Source organism: Rana temporaria, chromosome 2 (genome assembly GCF_905171775.1).
Source record: "Rana temporaria chromosome 2, aRanTem1.1, whole genome shotgun sequence".
Lineage (NCBI taxonomy): Eukaryota > Metazoa > Chordata > Amphibia > Anura > Ranidae > Rana > Rana temporaria.
In genome coordinates, this window is record NC_053490.1 from 306,370,329 (window position 1) to 306,395,040 (window position 24,712).

Below are 24,712 nucleotides of genomic sequence, written 5' to 3' on the forward strand. Positions count from 1 at the left end.
TATCTTAGTGCAGTCCTCCTTCACTTACCTCATCCTTCCATTTTGCTTTTTGAGAAATCCTCAATTCCTGTTCTTCTGTCTGTAACTACACACAGTAATGCAACGCTTTTTCTCTGGTGTGGAGAAAGCCTCTTGAGGGGGCGAGCAGGAGGGTCAGGAGGCTCTCTACGTTGCAGATAGAGAACGGAGCTGTGTGTTAGTGGGTGTCCTGACACTCCTGCTCACCCCCTCAAGAGGCTTTCTCCACACCAGGGAGAAGGCCTTGCATTACTGTGTGGAGTTACAGACTGAAGAACAGGAAGTGAGGATTTCTCAGAAGAAATAAGGACATTTAAAAGCAAAATCGAAGGATGATGTAAGGCTTGATTCACACCTATGGCTTTTTAATGCTTTTTGCATTTTGCAGATTTGCACTACAGCCCATTTAAAATTGTTTCCTATGGAACATGTTCTGTAGAGCAAATCTGCAAAATGCAAAAAGCACCAAAAATGCATAGGTGTGAATCCAGCCTAAGTGAAGGAGGACTGCACTAAGGTAAAGGAAGCTATTTACTGTTTTTTTTTTTTTTTTACCTTTACAACCCCTTTAAGATAAAAAGCCTTCTGTGTGCAGCAGCCTCCCTGAGCCTCCCTAACATTTACCTGAGGTCTCTCTCTGTCCACGAGTGTCTAAAAAATCTGAGAATCCCCCTCCTGATTTGCTGAAACATAGCAGCGGTGCTATTAGCTGCCACTGCTGTTAAAGTCAGCTAGCCAATCAGGGGAGAAAGGGGGTACTGATAGGCAGCACTGCGGAGGTAGTATTGATGGGCACTGCTGAGGTGGCACTGATAGACGGCACTTATTGGCAGCATTGATGAGGAAGCACTGTTTTGTAGCACGGATGAGTACCGTACTGCTGTGCAGCACGGATGGGCACTGCTGTGCAGCACGGATGGGCACTGCTGTGCAGCACGGATGGGCACTGATTTGCAGCACTGTTCATCAGAACAATGATAATCAGTGCAGATGTCCCCTTTCACACTAGTCAGTTACTGGCTCTCCCCTCTCCTTACACTGTGACCGCATGACAAAAGAAATGCTGTTAACCAGCAAGTGTGTTTTCAGTGTGATCAGCTGTGATTGGACATGTGATAAAGAGCCGCTGTGATTGGCTCCTCACCCAGTTCTGTGATCAACTGTGTCCAAAGGACCAAGTGCACATGGCAGTGATAGCACAAGACAAGACGTTATATGCTGCCCTACCAGAACTGGTCGACCACGCTTTAGCCGTCATTTTGCTATAGCATGGTCTGCAAGTGGTTAAGCTGGGTATACACATACCAAAAATCATCTGATTTAGCAGGGACCTGATACTTTTCCCTCTGTGTTGGGGGGGTCCCTGCTGTCAGAATACAATAGGGTGGCGGGTTGAACCCTGCATCCACATTGGTTGTGGGGATCTTTCAGGGAAAAAATAAAACAGTGTATATACCCTGCTTTAAATGTGGAAATCAAGATATGAATGAATGAAAAACTTATATAGCGCGGCACATGCGAACTGAATCGCCTCTGGGCGATATAAGATATGCTCCATGCTAAATACTAACACATCATTACCACAGTGCAATCAATTTATGTAAATAACAACGATCCATGACCATAACTAATTAAAGTTCACAAAAAGTACATAAATTCTTATAAAGTTCATACATTTCATAATCTTCCAGTGCAGCTTCAAATTTTCAATTGTGCAATGTAAAGTGGCAAGTGCTGAAAAACAATGTGTACAATCCATGCTCCCGTCTGTGTGCCCTCTCACTCACCAGATATCTAGGACTCCCATGACAGAAGTCACAAGCACCTGTAGTGACAGCTGGGCTCTGTTGTCCCACGGGCTGTAGCGTAGGTTGTTCTCACTATACCGTCATGGGATGTACAGTAAATGAATGGCAGAGAAACCAATATAGCGAACATTTTATTTAATAATCATAAAAAAACAAACTATATCCACTCGCATGTTAACGCTGTATCATGAGTTAAAAACCTGAACGGGAAGTAACCAACAGCTTGCGTCTCACCGACTGGAAATTGCATCACCACCCGCGTCTGACGCATTTCGCCCACGAGATGTTAAAGGATATTTTTATGGACTTTAGTTATGGTCATGGATCATTGTTATTTACATCATTATTTTGCACTGTGGTAATGATGTGTTAGTATTTAGCATTGGGCAGCGCTCTTGTATCTTGATTTCCACATTTTAAGGTACATGCACTTTTAAGAGCATCAACCCATTTATTAATGTATTGTAACAATTTAATATTTGTTTTATATATTTCGCTTATCCATTAGGGCAGGAGTATATACTGGTGTGTCACACATCTATATACCCATCAACTCATTGTTATACCCGCTTTAGTATAAAGAATTTCTATAGCCATGTCACATTTTTTTTACCACAAATCTGGATCGTGTTGCAGCATTATTTTGTTTCCTTGTGCTTGCAGTTTAAAGAGGAGTTCCAGGCTTTTTTTTTAGTTTATTAAAAGTCAGCAGGTACAAAAAGTGTAGCTGCTGACTTTTAATAAACAGACACTCACCTGTTCCACAATCCAGCGATTTGGGCGCACGGAGCCTCGCTCCTTTCCGTGGCACCTCCATTGAAACTGTGGGCACCCGGCCGCAACAGCACGGCTGGGCACGTACTGGCCATGCGCCAGTCACGCTGCGCTCTCCGAGTGGATAGGCAATCTTCTGGGACCTGTGACGTGTCCCAGAAGATTGCTGAGAGGGAGGGGTCGCCTAGGGGGAGAGGAGGAGTCGCCTAGGTGGCCCGAAGTCGAAAGCAGGAATTGAGACAGGAAGTCAGGCTCAAAACTATGCACCCACTGCCCCCCCCCCCCCCCACCCAAATATAATTACTTGCCAAATGTGGCATGTAAGGAGTGCTTAAAGCGGAAGTTCCACTTTTAGATTATTTTCGTTTATTTTTAGTAACATCATCCGGCATGCCTAAGTTTTGCAGGAGGACCTGTTTGGAGCTCAGTTCCTACAGCTGCCACCTCAAGTGCCCTCTCCCTATATACACATTATGTAGGCAGGCTCCATTGAGTCAAGGGAACATTGTTGTTTTTCTGGATAACAAATCGATGTATGCCTCTGCGGTACAACTTATTTGGCACCACTATAGTCCTGTTCCTTCTCCCCAACTTCTTAAATTAAAATTCTGGGATGAGGTGCGTTGTATAAGGTGTTCACCTATAGCCAGACCATAAAAACCCTAGAGATGGGTGGAGTTTTGGGTAGATCGGCTGTTTTTATTCTAGTTTTGCAGCATTTTTTAATGGATAAAACAATGGGAGATGAATTTGTATGTGTTTGTTTTTTTTCTGCTTTGCCCAGATGTACACCTAACAAAATTGGGAAGGGTTCTGGCAATGTTTTTTTTTTTTTTGCTGGTTATACCTTCCTGTGTGGGTGACGGTCACATACATTCTTGCCCTAATGTCACACGTAATGGAACAAATCTAGCAAACTTTTCTCCACGCTATCAAAAATTGCATGTTGACGGTATAGTTGGGCTTGGACCTACATTGCGTGTAAAACTATTTAATGAGAATAGATCAGAAGTATGAAAAGTGTTAAAATCTAGTGCAAGGAAAATGGCGGTTTCCTTCCTCTCCTTTGCACTCCCCCACATGAGTGTGTTGAGTTGCTCAGAATGCTACGGTATTGTACAGGAAATGTATCTTTGCTGTGTGGTGCAGCATCAGCTAAAAGTAGAAATGCACATAATAACCGTTTGCCAAGACATGTAACAGGAGGCTATCATTAAGACATTAAAGAATCCTGCAATCTTTGCTCTTTTGTATCCTTGTCAGTAGTGACCTGGACACACAAATGCCATTTCTAGCTGTTATTGAATTTTAGTACATGTCTCTGTCCTTGGCTGGAAGAGTTGTTATCTGTAATGCTTTAGATGCATTAGATCAGGGGGGCCTTCCAGCTGTTGCAGAACTACAAGTCCCATCATGCCTCTGGGAGTGATTGTAACTGCCAGCCTTGCAATGCCTCATGGGAAATTTAGTTTTATAGCAGCTGGGGGCCCATGTTGCCTCCCCATGCATTAGATAAGACCAGGTGTAATTTAATGTCTGTTACACACAAGGGCCCAGATTCTCAAAGGAGATACGACAGCGTATCTCTGTGTCTGGGCGGTCGTATCTATGCGCCTGATTCTTAGAATCAGTTACCCATAGATTTCTATTAGATCCGACCGGCGTAAGTCTGTTACGCCGTCGGATCTTAACTGCATATTTACGCTGGCCGCTAGGGGCGTGTACGCTGATTTACGCCTAAAAATATGTAAATCAGCTAGATACGCGAATTCACGAACGTATGCCCGGCCGGCGCAGTACAGATACGCCTTTTACTTTAGGCTTTTCCCGACGTAAAGTTACCCCTGCTATATGAGGCGTACCAATGTTAAGTATGGACGTCGTTCCCACGTCAAATTTTGAAAATTTTACGTAGTTTGCGCAAGTCGTCTGTGAATGGGGCTGGACGTCATTTACGTTCACGTCGAAACCAATACGTCCTTGCGGCGTACTTTGGAGCAATGCACACTGGGATAATCCACAGACGGCGCATGCGCCGTTCGTGAAAAACGTCAATCATGTCGGGTCACAAGTTATTTACATAAAACACGCCCCCCTGTTCCAAATTTGAATTAGGCGGGCTTACGCCGGCCTATTTACGCTGCGCCGCCGCAACTTACGGAGCAAGTGCTTTGAGAATACAGCACTTGCCCGTCTAAGTTGCGGAGACGTATCGTAAATAGGATACGCTACGCCGGAACAAAGATACACCGATCTACGAGAATCTGGCCCAAGGTGTATTATTAGTATTGTATTGGTCAGGAAAAAAACTAGGCATGATCTCTTTTCATTTTGTATATTTAAAGCAAATGTAAAGTAAAAATTGTAACTTGAACAAATATGCAAGCACTTTGTACTACAGACTGTTATCCCCATCCTGCAAAGCCCTTTTTTTTTCAATATTGATGATAATTTTCCTGGTGATGTCGCTAGCGTTTCCACATTCCATCACATGTTGTTTTCATCCTGCTGTGCCAAGATGTGCAAAGCGTCTTTGCCAGGATGAATTCATCATGGATCTCTGGCATGGATGCTCTAGATCACAGGTGTCAAACACAAGGTCTGCGGGCCGAATCCGGCCCTCCAGGCCATTTCATGTGGCCCTCGCACCTCTCCTGCAGCTGCAGGAGAGCTCCACCCCTCCTCTGGTCCTCCTCCAGACCCTTACTTTCTGCTTTCAAGCAATGCATCCAGCTTCTTCCCAGCAGCAGCATAAGGAAAGGGAGATGCACTGTGATGTAAGGGAGAGTGGGGGACTCCACTTCTAATGGTGGGGTGGCTCTTCATATCTAATGTAAGGGGAGGGGATGTGCTGGATAGCTAACCTTACAGATACAACCGGCCCTTTTGAGGGCAATCATAATGCTGATGCCGGCCCACAATGAAATTGAGTTTGACACCCCTGCTCTAGATGCTGATTTACTAAAGACAAATAGATTGTGCACTATGCAGATGCAGTTTCTCCAGAGTAAATGTGGTAAAGCTCTGCTGGCTTCCATCATCCAATCATGTGCAAGCAAAAATGCTGCTGTTTTAAATTTCTTGCTTGTGATTGGGTATTCATTGTAAAGCAAAGCTTTGCCTCAATTACTAAACTCTGGAGAAACTGCACTTGCAAATTGCACAGTCTTTTTGTCTTTAGTAAACCAACTCCTGAGTTGACTTGGCCTGCCTCCTATCGGTCCTTCCATACGTGGGAATTTGTTGGTTTCATCAGTAGAGGATGGATGAAGGGATGGGGAGATAAACACAAGCAGACACACAAGATGGCACCAGATTTGGGAACAGCAGGGATCCGTTAATGCGGTCTTAGGACCCACTTCCTGATCTGATTGGTTGGGAGGAGAAGCAGGAAGACAATAGCGAATGTTGATCTGCTAATGTGTCAAGTGCTCTGCACCCTGAGCCCACCCTTTTTGAAGCCAGTTAGAGCCTCTGGCTCTACTCATGTGCTTCACAAAAACAAAGAAAAAACCCTGTAGAACTCTATGCGTCTGGCACCCCGCATGGAGATTAGGGGTGCTGTGCCCTTTATGGACGGGCCACTGCTCTTTAAGACCATCAGAATAGAGCAGTGGTCTCCAAATTGTAGCCTGGGGGGCTAGATGCAGTCCTTTGCTTGCCTTTATCTGACCCTTGAGTCATTATTTTTGCCACAGACACCAACAATGGGACACTATTTCTCCCACTGACACCAACAATGGGACATGAGTCCTTCTACTGACACCAACTTTTGGGCACTATTCCTACCCCTAATACCAAAGATGGGGCATTGTTTACTCCCACTGGGCACAGTCCGGCCCCCCTAAAGTCTGACCGTAAACTGGCCCCTTGTTAACAAGGTTTGAAGACCCCTAGAGTAGAGTAACGCACATTCTTCTGTGACCTCACTGAATGTGTAAAAGCAGCTATAATAGTATCTCTGGGTTCATTGTACTGTGCTGCGTTTCTTTTATACATTTTGTAATCGTGTTATTAAAAGCCCGTTCCACTTGCTTCTATTTAGAAAGAAGCCTTGGGCACAATTCCAGTGTTGAAAAGAGCATTATAAAATGTCGAAGAGAAACATGATCAAATTAGGTGAATAGCCAAAACACAACACGGGCTGAATAAATAGAATGTACAGACACATTACTTTGTATGACTGTGTAACCGTCATGGACAATGATTGATGGAATGCATTTAAATTCACTATTGGTTGTCAATACCAGGGAAGATAATATAGTAAAGGCCATGGCCAGTCTGCCCTCAAGATATTTACCTCAACAGACAGGAAAAGGCCTATGGATGACTTCTTATGTTCAGTTCCAGCAACACAATACTCAATACATGACTGTCAGATGATCTTTATATCCTTCTGTTGTATTTCTCATATCCTTATGTTTATAAACTTCTGTTCCATAGGCTTTTTGTGTTTAGAAGGGCAGCAGCTTTTTGCCTGCAATGGGACCACTATTTTCCCAGGCCTTTTCAGAACACACAAATGTGAACAGAAAGCAAGAGATTTATCGCACCATTGCTGCTTTTGGTGGCAGTGTGCAGTGAATGATAATGATCACAACAGACGCTGTTTTTACTTGATGAAGGGCTTTTTCTAAAGGAGTTATTAGTGGCTGCATTCTTCCGGCATTAGCTAAGTCCAGCCTATGAAGCCGAGAGTGTGGGGAGAGAGCTGTGACATGGGTGTCTTCTGATGCACGGTCACGTGATGTCCAGGGGTGGTCTTGTTGTATACATCATTCTCTCATACTGTGCTTTCTTCCCTCCCTGACTAAAAATGTGCTAACTGTGAGGAGAGAAAACATACACAAAGCTTAGAATCTCTTCTCTTTTCTCTCTCGCTCTCCTCTCCTCTCTCTCTCTCTCTCTCTCTCTCTCTCTCTCTCTCTCTCTCTCTCTCTCTCTCTCTCCTCTCGCTCCCTCGCTCTCTCTCTCTCTCGCTTCCTCTCCCCTCGCTCTCTCTCCCTCTCTCTCTCTCCCCCCTCTCTCTCCCCTCTACCCCTCTCTCTCTCTTCTCCCTCGCTCTCTCCCCCTCGCTCTCTCTCTCCCCCTCTCTGTGCCCGCTTTTCTCTCCCTTCTCACTCTCTCCCCTCTCTCTCTCTCCCCTCGCGCGCTCTCTCTCCCCCCTCTCGCTCTCTCCCTCGCTCTCTCTCCCTCTCCCCCTCGCTCTCTCTCTCTCTCTCCCCCTCGCTCTCTCTCCCCCCTCGCTCTCTCTCCCTCTCCCCCCTCGCTCTCTCTCCCTCTCCCCCCTCGCTCTCTCTCCCTCTCCCCCTCGCTCTCTCTCTCTCCCTCTCTTTTTCTTTCTTTCTTTCTCTCCTCTCTACCTTTCTCTCTCCCCCTTTACCCCCCCTCTCTCTCTCTCTCTCTCTCTCTTTCTCTTATTTCATTCTTTCCCTTCCTCTCTCCCTCTTTATCTTCCTCTCCTTTCTCCCTTCCCCCTCTCCCTCTTTTCTTTCCTCTATCTCTATTTTCCATCCTCTCTCTCTCTCTTCCTCTCTCCCTCTTTTCTTTCCTCTCCCCCTATTTTCCATTTCCTCTCTCTCTCTCTCTCTCTCTCTCTCTCTCTCTCTCTCTCTCTCTCTGTGTCTCTCTCTCTCTCTCTCTCTCTCTCTCTCTCTTCCCCTCTCCCTCTTTTCTTTCCTCTCCCTATTTTCCATTTACTCTCTCTCTCTCTCTTTCCCTCTTTTCTTTCCTCTCTCCCTATTTTCCATCCTCTCTCTCTTCCTCTCTCCCTCTTTTCTTTCTTCTCCCCCTATTTTCCATTTCCTCTCTCTCTCTCTCTCTCTCTCTCTCTCTCTCTCTCTCTCTCTCTCTCTCTCTCTCTCTCTCTCTCTCTTCCCCTCTCCCTCTTTTCTTTCCTCTCTCCCTATTTTCCATCCTCTCTCTCTTCCCCTCTCCCTCTTTTCTTTCCTCTCCCCCTATTTTCCATTTCCCCCCTCTCTCTCTCTCTTCCCCTCTCCCTCTTTTCTTTCCTCTCTCCCTATTTTCCATCCTCTCTCTCTTCCTCTCTCCCTCTTTTTCTTTTTCTTTCTCCATCTCTGTACACTCCCGTCCTTTATTCTTTCTCCTCTCTTTCTTTTCTCTCTCTCTCTCTCCATTTGTTTCTACTGCTCTCTCCCTTTCTCTGTTTCTGGCCCTCCCTCCCTTTCTCTCCCTCTTTCTCTCATTCTCTCTCTCCTCCTCCCTTTTCCTTCCCTCTCTCTTTTCCAGTCACCAATTACTGACCCATCAGTTACTCAGATTGTGAGGTTGGTAACATCCAGTAGGCACTGTAGTGTGGGCTTACCTGACTGGATATAAATATCATGGTTTGAGTTTTCTGGAGATGGCCAGTCTATGAGCATCAACAAGCCGCATTAATTTTACACAAGCCTAGCTGTTGCACTAATTGTCTCTAATGGCAAATGTGAGAATTACGCAGGTTGTAAGGTTGGTAAAATCCAGGTAGGCACTGTTGTGCGGGCCTACGTTATTGGAGATAAATATCTAAGGCTGCATTTTCTGGAGGTTGTAGAAAGTCTTGAAATTCTACTTCTAACAGGCGTGGCCAGGATATGGACATTACCAAACAGTATTACAATAAACTCTCAAGTTCAAGATTATTCTGTAAACTGAAGATGAATCATTGCACAGTGCCTGTAGCTACGGAGGGAAATTTTGTTTTAAGACTCATTTAGAGTTTGTTGATGGATGCAGGTTCATTTTAGTTGGCATATTTTTACTCATGCTTTTGTGTAATGGACATTGTGCAGCCAGACGTTATCAGAGCCTTGCTATTTTATGGTGAGACAATAATTTGTATTGATTGAGGAATATTATAACTATACATAGACAGTTTTGTCCTAAGCCATGAAAAATCACTCACCTATTTTTTCTAAACCGTTGTGGAGAATCAGTACAGATGACACCAATTATTATTATTATTATTAAACAGGATTTATATAGCGCCAACAGTTTGCGCAGTGCTTTACATCAGGGAAGACAGTACAGTCACAATACAAATCAATACAGGAGGGATCAGAGGGCCCTGCTCGTTAGAGCTTACAATCTAGATGTACCTACATGCATGAACTGATGTCTGGGCGCAGTGCTGCTGATATATTTATTTTTGCTGTTGTTGATGCCCTGGTAAATTACATATAAATCTTCATCACCTGAATAAAAAACCTTGCCTGGTGTGCCAGCATAATTAGCCTTACCGGTGATGTTTAGACAATGTCCTATGTAATATCATGTGGCCGGTGTCACACTGTCTAATAAATCTCAGTCATAAAAAGCACATATTTGTATTGGCACATTTTGAGTTCTGCTTTGTTGTTTATATGCAATTTAATTCAGGAGTCTACAGCTTCCTCTGCTGTAGATACAGTACAGTATATTTTCCTCTTTCCTTTGTGCAGCAACTGTCAGTCTGCCTGAACTCTGAGCTGGCAGCCACGTGTTATTCATAGATGGGTGGTACATGGAGAGGACTGTGTGGAGCCTTCCCAGTCTTTTGATGGCTGCTGGCAGCTGAAAGCTGTGCAAGGTCAGACTGCAAGGGCTCTTATGTCATCCGATTCCTAGCTCTACCCAGCCAGTGAGATGGGCGCACAGTGATTTTTTTTTTTTGTACAAAATAAACAGCAACTCCTAGCTCACACGTGACGTTTTAACAATAAAGAAAAAGTCCCTGAATGAAAGCATTATATTTATGTTCTTAAAATGAAGCCATACTTTAGAAGGTGAATTATACGCCAAAGACCAGTGTATATATTGTTGTCTGCAGCCTTGACATGTAAATCTGCATAACATCACATCTGATGCTGGAAATCTCGAATTATTTACTGGTGTGACAATCCACAGACAATAGGAAACAGACTAATGTGATGTATGGAGAAAAAAGGCAAACAAAATTAAGAGTGCGTGATAACATGAAAACCTTGGGCCAGATTCATGTAGAAATCTGGCGGCGTAACGTATCCCATTTACGTTACACCGCCGCAAGTTTTCAGCGGAAGTGCTTGATTCACAAAGCACTTGCCTGTAAACTTGCGGCGTAGCGTAAAGCCGTCCGGCGCAAGCCCGCCTAATTCAAATGGGGCGTGTATCATTTAAATTAGGCGCGTTCCCGCGCCGAAAGTACTGCGCATGCTCCGTTTTGAAATTTCCCGCCGTGCTTTGCGCGAAATGACGTCGCCCAGACGTAATGTTTTGAACGGCGACGTGCGTTACGTACTTTTGAATTCCCGGACGACTTGCGCAAAAAATAAATAAATTTGAAATTCGACGCGGGAACGACGGCCATACTTTAACATGGGCTGTCTAATTTTACACCACCTAAATAGCAATCGCAACTTTACGACAGGAAAAGCCGGCTAGCGACGACGTAAGAGAATGCGACGAACGCGCGTACCTTCGTGGATCGCGGGAAACAGCTAATTAGCATACCCGACGCGGAAAACGACGCAAACTCCACCCAGCGGGCCCCGAAGTATTGCATCTTAAGATCCGAAGGCTTACGAAAGCCGTACGCCTGTCGGATCTTAGCCAAATGCCGTTGTATCTTTGTTTGAGAATTCAAAATAAAGATACGACGCAGCAAATTTGAAAGTACGCCCGGAGTATCAGCAGATACTCCGGCGTACTTCTTCTGTGAATCTGGCCCCTTGATCTTGCCAAAACTACCCTTGCACTGTAGTCTAAAGCCTAGTACACATGTTGGGTGACACTAAAAACTGGCAGACATTCGGCCCGTGTGTATGGCAGCCGGTTCGACAGAAGCCAGCCGTGCATGCTGAAAAACCAATGCTGAGAGCATTGACCAGCGTGTTCTGGTGGGGACCGTCCCTCTGTCAGAACACAATGGCATAACAAGAGTTACTGTACTAATGTCGGATTGTTAGTACAGCGGCTCTGACCTGAGCTGTGAGTTTTTTTTTTTTTTTTTTCAACTAGCTGAGTTGAACACAATTTTTTTTTTACCCCTGCAAGAGACAGGCATAATGAGTTAGTATGAATAGCATACTAGCTCATTATGAATTACTTACCTGAGATCGAAGCCCCCGCAGCAGTCCTGGGCGACCTCCTCCGTCGCTGCCATGATACCCGGAATGACTTCCGGGTATCGCTGCTCCAGCGCTGTGACTGGCCGGAGCAGCGATGATGTCACTCCCGCGCATGCGCGTGGGTGCCGCCACTAACGGCATTATCGCCGTTAGAAGCGGCGCGCTCAGTGTGCCTGCGCCCGATGTCTATGCATCGTAGACATCGGTGCGGGTATTTTCTGTAAATATCTCCTAAACCTTTTAGGTTTGGGAGATATTTGTTGCACCTACAGGTAAGCCTTAATCTAGGCTTACCTGTAGGTTCAGAGGCGGCTCTCTAATTAAGCAAAGAAAGCGGTCGCCTAAGGCCTCGTGCTTTCAGGGGCCTCGCGGCCACCTAATTTTCCTGATGTATGTGATAGAATGGGAGATATTGTCCCTGGTCAGTGTGCCCAAGCTGGCAGGGTGAGCGGGTCGGGCTGTTAAAGGATTTCTGTCTTTCATATAGAGCACTGCCTGCTGCAGACGAATTGTAGAAGTGGAGGCGGAGCTGTCGGCCACTGCTGAACCCGCCAGGGGGTAGGGGCGGACTGGGCGTGGGGGAGGTAGCAGGGAGGTCTCTGTAAAAATTGATTTTTTTTTTTTTATCTTTTGAATTATTTTTCCCATTTTGGGCGTGATTGGGGCCTCATGTCTAAGTTTTGCCTAAGGCCTCACAAAGCCTAAAGCCGCCTCTGTGTAGGTTAAAGTGGTTGTAATGGGTTTACAACCACTTTAAGTTTACTTTTTTATCCAGCAAATTATACCTTGTTTGAAGTAGTAATGAAAAAGGGTAAGTCCACTTTAATTACTACAATCTCAATAAAAGTTTAAATTCTACTTCTTCAAGATGCCATGTATTACCCCATTCTCCATATACCCCAAGGCCTGTTTCACATGGGCTTCAGCATGTATATGAGCAGTGTGAACGGCAAGCTTTGACAAAACATTTGCAGAGCTTTGTTAAAGCTTTTTAAAGTAACATTTAGCTCCAGTTTGTAAATTCTTGAACACAGATCCTAATGGGAATGCTGATTGGCACTTTAAGCAAGCTGCTAGCGGGCTTCAGCGCTACTTGAAGATTGTTGAAAGCCTGCTTGTTTAACAACTTTCCGCCAAATCCTGTACATGTACGTGATTGCCTTCAAGTGGTTATACTGGGGTTATGGCTGCAGCTGTATCATCTAAAATAAATCCAAGAGGCCATCTAGCTACTGGATTGCTTTTACAGGTGATGGGGGAGCCCTGTATCTGATTCTGTGGTGCTACCAGGTTATCATAGAGCAGGCTCTGTAAGATTTGTGTCACGCAGACTTCAGCTTGTGTCTCCTAGATCTTATGCTGCGTACACACCATCACTTTCTGCGATGAAAAAAAACGACGTTTTGAAAAACGTCAATTTAATTGACCGTGTGTGGGCAAAAACGTCATTTTATGTCTTCTGAAAAACTACCAAAAAAAATTTGAAGCATGCTTCAATTTTATGTGTCGTTTTTGGCCGACGTCGCTTTCTGTGTTCTAAACATTGACCGTGTGTACGTAAAAACGTCATTTTAAGCACGCGCATGCTCAGAAGCAAGTTAGGAGATGGCAGCGCTCATTCAGGTAAAACGACTGTTCAGAATGGAATAAGCACATTCGTTAGGTCTTTTTCAGCTTATATACAAGAAAAGAAAGCGCTTCTTTAACCCCTGCTTTTAACTGCTACCCAAAAATGGACGTTTGTTGCGGCTGATCTTGTTGCATAGTTATGACAAGCTTTTACGTAGTTTCTTTCTTGTTTGATAATGTTTATGTTTGTGTTCTGTTATTTAGTTGTATCTTCCATCTTCAAAATTTGAAATATATATATTGGGCAACCTTTTTTTTTTTTTATTTTTATTTTGTCACCAATTTTAGTGGAAATCTCTATTTTGTGTTGATTTGGGAGTGTGTGAAGTGGCTGCAACATGGCTAGAAAACGGTCGTCAAATCAGATCAGACTAAAAATTACGCCCTGAAGTACAGAATGGCCTCTGAAGAACGACCTGCTAAACAGCACCGTGCACACAAAAACGTAATGCCAAAACAAATACGTCCTTAGTACAAGCACTGTATCACAGATCCGACGACAAATACACAAACTGTACAACAGAAAACGAAATTTAAAGCACAAACACTGAAAATCACGAATCGTCTCTCACCAAACTTTTACTAACACGCAGCAACACTATATCAGCAAAAGAGGCCGTCTTCTGCATGGAAACGACCCTTTATAGTGACGTCGTGCGTGATTGACGAAACTGCGCTTTGCTAGAGCGTTGTGAAAAAGTGATGGTGTGTATGCTACGTCGTTGTTCAAATTGAAGTTTGAAAAATGTTGTTTTTTTCCATCACCTAAACCGTCGCATTTTTTCATCGCAGAAAGTGATGGTGTGTACGCGGCAATAGAGATGGCCAGGGACTTTCCAGTCCCTGGCCATCTCTATGATCTAGGAGACTGTAAGCTTGCTGTTCACACTGCTCTTATACAAGCTAAAGTCACACAAACCTTACAGAGCCAGTACAGCATGCTGGTCCTGAACAATGTGTCTGCATGCACACAAAGCTGAGTAATTCTGTGAGGAGGGTATGTGCCCTTGTAATGTCGGGCTGGCTCTTGGTATAATTGGGGAGTGTACAGGGTGGCTGTCAGCTGCCTTGAGCGGTGTGGTCAGGGCTGTGGCTGAGACAAGCATTGGCATGACAGGTGCAGCATTACTGACAGTCCTGGAGAGGGCAGCTGTGGAGGGAATGCACACAGGGCAGCTGGAATCATCTCTGTCACTTCCCCCATCTGAGGGGCCTTGTAGAGCTGTGGGGGGAGGGATCCATTCAGAAGTGAATAAGAATTGTCACGCTACCTTAACACTTTCAAAGAAACACAACCACAGCTGTGTTTCCTCCATCGATCCCTGAGCATCATTCAGCGCACGTTAAACATTCAAAGCCAATATGTGAGTTAGCATGTATGACAATAATAAGCACTTAGCTGAGCCCTATCCGCTGTAAGTCTGGTGTGGTGAAGGCTAAAATAAGTGACCACCATTATTTCCTCCCATAGAACATCACTTATACCTGGAACCTGTCAAGCCTTGTGTTTTGTAAAATTGTAATTCTGGCAACACATGGCAATTTTCTTGTAAATTCAACCACTTTCAATCATTTGAAAATGTCAAAATGACCACACGGGTAATTGCAAACAGACACCAATAGTTTCAGCTGACATGGTAAAAGTATTCTACATCTTTCACGCTAGGCTACCCTGGCCCTATTGGTGCTTCATGCAACTGAAAACTGGTTAGAAATTGTTGTAACTGCCTAAAAATGACTTTAAAGGGGTTGTAAAGGTAAAAAAAAAATTCCCTAAATAGCTTCCTTTACCTTAGTGCAGTCCTCCTTCACTTACCTCATCCTTCCATTTTGCTTTTAAATGTCCTTATTTCTTCTGAGAAATGTTCACTTCCTGTTCTTCTGTCTGTAACTCCACACAGTAATGCAAGGCTTTCTCCCTGGTGTGGAGAAAGCCTCTTGAGGGGGCGAGCAGGAGTGTCAGGTCGCCCACTAACACACAGCTCCTTTCTCTATCTGCAAAGTAGAGAGTGTCCTGACACTCCTGCTCGCCCCCTCAGGAGGCTTTCTCCACACCAGGAAGAAAGCCTTGCATTACTGTGTTTAGTTACAGACAGAAGAATAGTAAGTAAGCATTTCTCAGAAGAAATAAGGGCATTTAAAAGCAAAATGGAAGGATGTAGTAAGTGAAGGAGGATGGCACTAAGGTAAAGGAAGCTATTTAGGGAAAAAATGTTTTACCTTTACAACCCCTTTAAATGGTTTGACTGGCAATTCTGACATTTTCCATAATAACTAATCTGCCTAGTGGTATAGGTGGGATGGTGTAAATCCCTGTGGGCTACTCAGGCTTTAGTTTTATATAGGCCTCGTTCATATCTTTGCATTTTAATGCAAAATAACACACACAAGATACAATGTTATTAAAGTGGAGGTTCACCCTAAAAACAATTTTTTTACATTAATAGTACAATAGTAAAGACATTTCATTTCGACAGGTTTTTTTTTTTTTTTTCTGTACTTACCTTTATATCCGGATTTTGTCCAGGGCTTCCGCGTTCTGATGACTCCGGGACTGGGCGTTCCTATCCCAGCCTCAGGGTTCCGATAACTGTGGGACTGGGCACCTTCCGTTCGATGATTGACGTCTTGTGAAACAGGTGACCTGTCGCACAACGCGCGTCACCAGATTTCTGGAAATAGCCGAGCTGCGAGTCGGCACTATACTGCGCCTGCGCCCGCCGTGTAGAGCTGACTGTGCAGGCGCCGTATAGTGCCGACTCACAGCTCAGCTATTTCCAGACATCTGGTGACGCGCGTTGTGCGACAGGTCACCTGGTTCACAAGACGTCAATCATCGAACGGAAGGATAGGAATGCCCAGTCCCACAGTCATCCGAACCCGGAAGCCCTGGACAACATCAGGATATAAAGGTATGTACCGAGAAAAAAAAAAAAAATGACCTGCCGAAATTTAATCTCCTTAGTATGCTGGCTCTGCTAGATGTAATTTAAAAAAAAAAAATTTTGGTGAACCCCCGCTTTAAGTGAGGCTGTTCAGATCTCTACAGTGTGTTGTGCGGTGGTTTGAAAAATGAGGCCTAGTATAAAAGCATGCTACATCACATGTTAAAAGTTGCACCTAAATGTGGACAAAAGCAGACACAGATACATGTGGCCCTGGCCTTAAAGTGGAGTTCCACCTATTTAAAAGTCAGCAGCTCCAAAAAGTGTGGCTGCTGACTTTTAATAAACAGACATTCACCTGTCCCATGGTCCAGCAATGAGGGCGTACAAAGCCTCACTCCTCTCCCCCTCCTGTCTGCGGCACTGGCATTGTAACTGCGGGCGCACGGCTGTGGCTTCACGCTGTGCATTGGTCACCAGTACTTAAAGCGGAATTCCACCTAAGAATGGAACTTCCGCTTTTTGGAGCCCTCCCCCCCTCCGGTGTCACATTTGGCACCTTTTCAGGGGGGAGGGGGTTGCAGATACCTGTCTAAGACAGGTATTTGCACCCACTTCCGGGAATACACGCCTGCGGCAGTCACGGCCCTACCCGTTCCCCCCGCTGTCTTCTGGGAAACACACTGTTCCCAGGAGAGAGCGGAGACCAGTGACGGCGCGCCGTGCTACTCGCGCATGCGCAGTAGGGAACCGGGCAGTGAAGCCGCAACTCTTCACTTCCTGATTCCCTCACCGAGGATAGCGATGGGTGCAGCTGAGGGACGAGCGATTGCGCACTGGACAGGTAAGTGTACATATTTTAAAAGTCAGCAGCTGCAGTATTTGTAGCTGCTGGCTTTCAAAAAAAATTGTTAATCAGAAGTTCAATTTTTGGGTGGAATGCCGCTTTAAAGTATAACTTAAGACAAAACATTTTCTTTCGTTTTGGATAGAGTGGAGATGGATTAGAATTTTTTTTTTGTCTGTGCCCCTCAGGGAGATAGGGGGGGCCTCACGCTGCTTGGAATAACAGCTGAGTGGCTTTTTATTCAAAGAAAGCCAACCACCGGCTCTTAAAAACTGTACAACCCCTTTAAGCCAAGCTGGCATCTTTGCGTACGGTCGGTAGGAAGGGGTTTGCAGGGTTACTCACTTCCTGTTTAGTTATGAGACAGGAAGTCAAGGAAAATCTCCCAGTGGAGCACATATGGCAAAAAAATAACCAACAGGGGGTAATAACCCTCCCTTACTTTATTCAAATTGCAGGGAAAAAATGTTTTTCTTTAGTTCTACTTTCAAATAAATAAATAAAATACTAAGCTGATAATGGTACAAAACAGTTTTGTGCATGCCAACCTAAGCTTGGATATAATATTCACTATTTGTGTCTGAAAGTGTATTCATTTGACTTGGAATGCTTTTCTTTTTTGAGTTATATTTACTTGTACAATATAGTCACCAACACTTTCTATTTTCTACTCGCGAGGGATAATAATAACCCGGCTTGTTGCCAAATTTTGCTTCTTGCAGTGCATTAAGAGTTTAAGTTCTAACACATTTGCTCCTAATAGGAATTAAAAATAGTCTGTGGGTTGCTCATTCATTCTTGATGGGATGCGACTCGTGAAAATGTATCATGCATAATATATAAGTGTACTGTATAGTTTCCTGTTCTGTATCCAACTAGAGATCCTGGGTACAATACCCGAACATTACTTATTAAAATTACTTATTGGATCCTGGGTACAATACTCGAACATTACTTATTAAATTACTTATTGGATCCTGGGTACAATACCCAAACATTACTTATTCAAATTACTTATTGGATCCTGGGTACAATACCCAAATATTACTTATTGAAGTTGAAAAGTCCCTGATCAGTTAAAGCGGAGTTCCACCCAAAAGTGGAACTTCCGCTCATCTTATTCCTCCCCCCCCTCCGGTGCTACCGTTGGCACCTTTTGGGTCTTTGACCGGTATCCTTTCCCACTTTGAAGAGTCACTGCCGTAGGGGTGTGACATCACCGCGGGGCTCCCTCCTCCTCCCCCAGGAGCCGGGCCAGTAGGAGAGAGGAGCTCGGCCTCGCGCATGCGCATTAGGGTTCTGTCAGTCAGCAGCTCTCTGCTCTGCTCCCTCTTGCTCACTGGAGTTCTGGGCAGTGGAGGGGTGGGAGCGGCTGGCTCAGGCTCTCGGCAGCTTGCTGAGAGGCTGAGCTGGGTGTCGGTCCAGGCATGTGGGCGGATCCCGATTTAATTGTCGCCATCTTGGCCGAGCTTGCACCGGCTCTGTTACGTCAGCCGACAGCGGGTTTTAACCCACTGTCTGCTGAAAACGGGTCACATGGGTGCAGAACAAACTGCAGTCCACAGGAGAAGTACAGCCAAACGAGCTTTGGCTGTACTTCTACTTTGAGTAAGAATACACATGGCAGTTCTATTAAGACAATACATTGTTAGCATGGATGATTTGCACCTTTTTAAGGTTTATTCATCTGGGTACAAAGGTAAAAACACTCTCTGTTCGCACATCCCTCCCTATGCCCTGTCAAACTCAGATGTACAGCCTCCAATGGTTATCACAGGCTCCAGTAGTATTATAACGTGATCCAGTCCATGAGCTAATGTACCTCCATCCTAAGTTGGTCATATACAATAGTAATTCAGATGCCCATGGGACTTTGTAGAAGGTACAACACAGACAACAGTGCAGATAAAAAAAATAATTATATTGCAATAAAACCAGTATGTATAAAAAACATTTGTTAATGAAATAGGCTAACTATTCTGCTATAATGTGTAGCCAGCTTTTAGTAAGGACAGCAGATCACCAGCTAACAGAAATGTATCTAGGTTTTTTCTGTTTAGCAGACCATCTTCCTTCTGTTAACTAGATCTTCTTTTTCTTTTCCAGGTGATAAAGTTACAACAGTAGAAAATGGCATACAGAAAGCAACAAAGAACTCAGACACTCGATCAGAAACTGATCAGCTAAGCACAAAGACAGAGCAAGGAACTGCCAGCTCCACGTCAACGGCTGAAAGCCATGACGCCACTTGTCAAAAGACTCAGGGACCCGTTTCTGCACCAGCAGATGAAGGGCCTTCTCCTTCATCACACACAGAGAGGAGTACTTGTGATAAAACAGAGGAAGGACCCAGATTATGTCTTGAAGAACACAGTTCATTGCTAGAGACAGCAATCCCAAGCACATCGAAAATGGTGGAAAATGTCACTTCTCCAAAGGGACAGGTTCAGAAGGGGGATGTCTTGGCTTCACCTGCTGCTGTTTCTCCTACTACTGCCACTAGTTCCAGACAAAAACTAGGTGTGTATCCTGAATTCTTCTTTTTGCTAATAATGTATCTGAAAATATAAGTCAGATGACCCAAGTTCTGCCTGCATTTTACCCGTTGTTTTACATCAGGACTACTACCGGCATGGCCAGATTTCTATCACTGGAGCCTTGTAGGCACACAACCTTTGGCATCCAAAGCAACACCTGTCTGCTAGGCTTCACTTATTTTACACAGAACGGCTTCTTGTTTCACGGCTACCAATTTAGTTTTTAAATTATTGGCAGTGTGTGTGTATTAGATGCCCTCGATTTCTACTGATGAAAGTAGAATAATGGGTGGCTGGTAACTATACAGGAATAAGCTGCTTTGTCTTAACTGCCTAATGGTAAATCTGGCCCTGACTTCCAGTAAATCATACTGTGAGAATATATAGGCCCGGATTTACATACCTTGGCGCATAGTTATGCCGGCGTAGCGTATCGAATATACGGTACGCAGACGTAACGCAGAGCGGCAAGCACAGTATTCACAAAGCACTTGCTCCCTAATCTACGCTGGGTTCCCTCAGCGTAACTCGTCATAAGTGACAGTGGGCGTGAGTCATGCTAATGAGGCGTGACCTCATGTAAATGATGGGCCGAGCGCCATCAACCCAGTAACCTACGACTAGCCCTATTCTCATACTGCGTAAACGAGTTAAAAAACGATGGCTGTGTTCCCTGGTGCAGCCATTTGCATTGATGCTGCTGACTTACACCTGCTTTATGAGGCTTAACTTTACGCCGGACGTACGACTTACGTAAACTGCGTATATTAATGCGCCGGGCGCAAGTACTTTTGTGAATCGGCGTATCTCACTCATTTGCATATTCGAATCGTAAATCAATGGGAGCGCCCCTTGCCCCTAAGGGACACAGCATCTGTCTCCTCTCTCCCTGACAGGACGTGGAGCTCTGTGTTTACACACAGAGCTTCACGTCCCTGCTGTCACCGCCGATCGCGGGTACCTGGCGGACATCGCGGCCGCCAGGCACTCGCATCGGCATCTCAGCGATGCGCCGGGCACAATGTTTCCCCGCTGCGCCCCCCCGGGGAATGCACATAAAAGGCAGTTGAGAGCCACGCTGTGGACATCTTTTGGCATCTTTATAGCTCTCAAGTGGTTAAAATAAATTGTACCCTACAAAAATTGAATACTTGCCTTATTCTGCTGACCGTGCTGCTGAAGTGAAGAGGAACCAATAGCTGAATCCTGCAAAAGTGTGCATCTCTCAAGCCTCGTACACAAGTACGGGTTTCCCGCCTGACTTTTTACCGCCGGGATTCCCGACCAAAGCTCTCATGGCAATTTTCCTGTCAGGAAACCTGTTTGTGTGTAGGGGGAAAAGTTACAGAGCAGATTCTCTGTTTTCCCCTCAGGTTTCCCGGCTGTATCACGGCTGGAAAAAAGAGCTGGTTCTCATTTTTCCCAGCTGTTTTCCTGTTGGGAAAACTGCGATGGCGCATACACACGGCCGGTTTTCCCGGCCAAAAGCTCTCATGGCAGTTTTCCCGACGGGAAAACCGGTTGTGTGTACAAGGCCTAAGGATCAGGAATCCTATGCTTTCTTAAGTATTGGTTCTGCAGAATCTTTATCTGGCGATTACGTTTTGCAGTGCAGGCAGTAGGAGAGTTGAGTATTCCATGTCTTCATTATAGGAAACTGTTTATTCTCAATAATTAGTTTAGTAATAGAGTCACTATAGGGTTCTAGTGCAGATTGGATAAAAAAAAAAATAGACAAATGCATATAAATTGCCTTAGGCAACCAGTTGTGCAGCACTTCTACATGAGTAGCACACTCGCACAATACTACTTTCCTCAGTTGGTATACACCAGGGGTCTTCAAACCTTCCAAACAAAGGGTCAGTTTACTGTACTTCAGGGGGGCTGGACTGTGGCCAGTGGAAGTAGAAAATGTCCTGGTGTCAGTGGGAGTAAACCATTCCCTGGACATTGTGGTCAGTGGAAATGGGGCCCCATCTTTGGTGTCTTTGGGAGGAATACTGGGACAAATAGTGCAGCCTCATTGGTATCAGTGGGAATAATAGTGGGCCACCATTGCTGTCAGGGGAAGGAATAGGGCCCCAATGGCCGAATAAATGTGAGCAAAGGGCAGTTTGGTGATGACTGGTATACACCCCAAAGACACAATCTATTCAGAGTTTGTGTGTTCACCCTATGTTTGTATAGGTTTCTTCTAGGCGCTTCCATATACTCCAGCAATCCAAAAACTTACTAGTAGGTTAATTGTCCTTCTCAGTAAGCCCTTATTTGTTTGTATAAATATGAAAGGAGAACTTGATTGTAAGCTCTTGTGTCCTATGTAAAGGGCTTCAGAGATATGCTGTATAAATGAGTATAACAAACAATGGGCAACATAATTCTTCCTTTAGCCCATTTGTAAACCAGCATGTTGTTGGAGAAACCCAAGTTTTGATTCATGTTTTAGCCAGGAATTTTATAAAATACATGCTACTTGCCTGAACTAAATGAGAACTCAGTTGGACTCCTGAATATTTTTGGTTTTACATTATTATAATCACGCAGATATAAATTTTGCTTTAATTGCTATGCTTGAATGTCAGAGGTCAACTGAAAGTTGTGTGGGAGGTCGTCTTTGCTGACTTCCTTCTGAAAATGCTCGTTGCCATGCGCCTGTTCTGATCTGCATTCTTTATCCTGGTCACTGGATCAATAAAAATTAAAGCCTATGGATTAGAATGTCTAAATATGTCTGCTTCATGCTTGTCCCAGGTCAATGGCTCATGTTGTATCGATGTCAAAAGGCTGGACCTACTTCAATGCACTTGCATTTTCTGTAGGTTGGCAGTGGTATCTTCCATTATTTTGAGATCCATGGCACTCTTGTGATAACTGTCACTTGCAACAACTCACCAGCAAGACTGCTATACTGGGCAAGGTCGGTGCCGCCATCAGGAATTTTGGGGCCCCTTACACAGCTTTAGGCATGGGCCCCCTGGAGCAGAGAACCTGGGGGGGGGGGCGCTGCGGCAAATTGAGAAGCGGGTGGGGAGGGACGCAAGTTGTGAAGCAGGGGGGAGTGTCGCAGGTTGAGAATGGGGGGGGGGGGGAGCGCCGCAAATTGGGAAGCTAAGGGGGGGGGGGTTGCAGCCGCAAATTAAGGTCTGGGGGCTTTGGATGCTGACAAGCAAAAAAATGTAGAAAATAAAAAAGGGGGATGCCATCCGGGCCCTTAGAGGTCGGGGGGGCTTTGGGTGCTGATGAAAAAAGGGGGATGCCATCCGGGCCCGAGGGGCTTTGGGTGCTGACGAACAAAAAAATGTAGTAAAAAAATGAAAGGAGGATGCCATCTGGGGCCCTGAGGACCACCGGGCCCCTTAGAGATCAGGGGGGGGGGGGCTTTGGGTGCTGACAAAAAAAGGTGATGCCATCCGGGCCCCTTGGGGACCACCGGGCCCGAGGGGGCTTTGGATGCTGATGAACAAAAAAATGTAGTAAAAAAAAGGGGATGCCATCCGAGGCCCTGGGGACCACCGAGCCCCTTAGAGATCAGGGGGGGGCTTTGGGTTGTGACGGAAAAATAAAAAGGGGGGATGCCATCTGGGCCCCTGAGGACCACTGGGTCCGGGAGGGGGCTTTGGGTGCTGACGAACAAAAAAAAATAGGGATGTAGGGACGACCAGGCTTCTTACAGGTGTACTGCCTGTACCCCCCTGATGGCAGCCCTGGGCAAGGTAGACTTGTTTCTGCATGTCACTTCCATGTTGGGCAGATTAGTGAAGTGGTGCCTCTCGTCTGGATAGCCAAGGTGCAAGAAAACGGTGTGTATTTTCTTCTCTATATACACAAGTTTGTCTAGGCCAAGTGCTGCTTTTTGGCCCTGCCCCTTTGGTTTCTAGGACGCTTGCTGCCATTGTCCTAGCAACCAATGAGTGGTTTCTGTGCTGCTGTGCTTTTTTGGCTTCTAGGATGATGGCAGCGCACAGTGTCTGTCGTTGGTTGCTAGGCCACGGCAGTTGGGCCACACGGCATCATTGGATGTTATGAGGCAGGCGGCACCAGTGTCCTAGCAATCATCCTAGTAATACTGCCCTATATATACAGAAAATGGTTACTGAGCTGCAGTGAAGACGGAGTGTTTGGTATGAAATTGTTCATACAATGATAGTTTGTGATTTCAGGTGCAGTGTTTTTACTTGCTTCTTTGAAGGGATTTGAGCTGCTACAGAATCACTCTACTTAACATTTTTGTTATCAGGCAAAATTCAACTGAAAAGTCACAGTGATTCCAGCAATTTGTGGCTCAGTTGAGTTTCTGCAGCATCAGTAGCTACCTGTACTATCCAATACAGACCATGATGACGCGCATTTTTGCAAACAGCTAAAAAAAAATCAAACAGCTAATTTTTCTTCTTCGCTGATAAGGCTGCACGAATGTGCTCTGATGAGGCTGCACTGATAGGCACAGATTGGCAGCACTGTTGGTACTGCACTGATAATCGGTGCCCTGATTATCCACGTACATGTCACTTTTAGAGATGCCGTTTATCGCCTCTCTTCTCCTTTCTTCATGCTGTCAGCATGAGGAAAGGAGTGCCGATAAACGGCTTCTGTTTACATTTCTGCTCAGCTGTGATTGGGCACAGCTGATCTTGTGGTAAAGAGAGCCGTTGATTGGATCATTGCCTCAATCTGTGATCACAGAGCATGCCGAGCCCCTCAGTGGGCACAATTACGAGATGCCACGCTGTAGCTGTCATTCAGCTATAGCACGGTTGGAAAGTTGTTAACAAAGCATTTGTAGAGCTTTCATCAAGCTTGGTTGAAGCGTTTAAAGTATCATATATGCTCCAATTTGTAAATCCTAAAGCCAGCTATAAATCATCAGAGAACTTGTAGGGAAATTTGTAGGCACTACATCTTTCGAGTACAAAGTTGCTGGTATGATTCTTATCACATTAGCAACTTTGTAGCAGCTCCAACTCTCTCTGTTTATTTTCTCTAGTGATTGGAACTGGCTACAGAGTTGCTGCTGTGGCTGACTACAATGCTGATCTAGGCAGCTACAAATCTCTAGTGTGCCGCGGTCATCAGCTGCTTTGGATAACATGGTTGGTCATTGAACCCGGTAATTCTTATAGCTACATTC

General features: G+C 45.1%; 1 protein-coding gene across 4 annotated transcripts in view; it reads left to right on the forward strand.

Annotated features, from left to right (window-relative positions):
* The window catches only part of MAP7D1 (MAP7 domain containing 1), a 148,074-nt gene that overhangs the window by 57,527 nt on the left and 65,835 nt on the right, over positions 1 to 24,712 (forward strand). For 3 of the 4 annotated variants that reach the window (XM_040337332.1, XM_040337331.1, XM_040337335.1), the window contains exon 2: positions 19,154 to 19,567. In XM_040337332.1, the coding sequence (XP_040193266.1) occupies positions 19,154 to 19,567 (414 nt within the window). Of the gene's footprint in view, positions 1 to 19,150; positions 19,568 to 24,712 lie in introns of all 4 variants that reach the window. The other variant, XM_040337333.1, reaches the window with a different exon arrangement.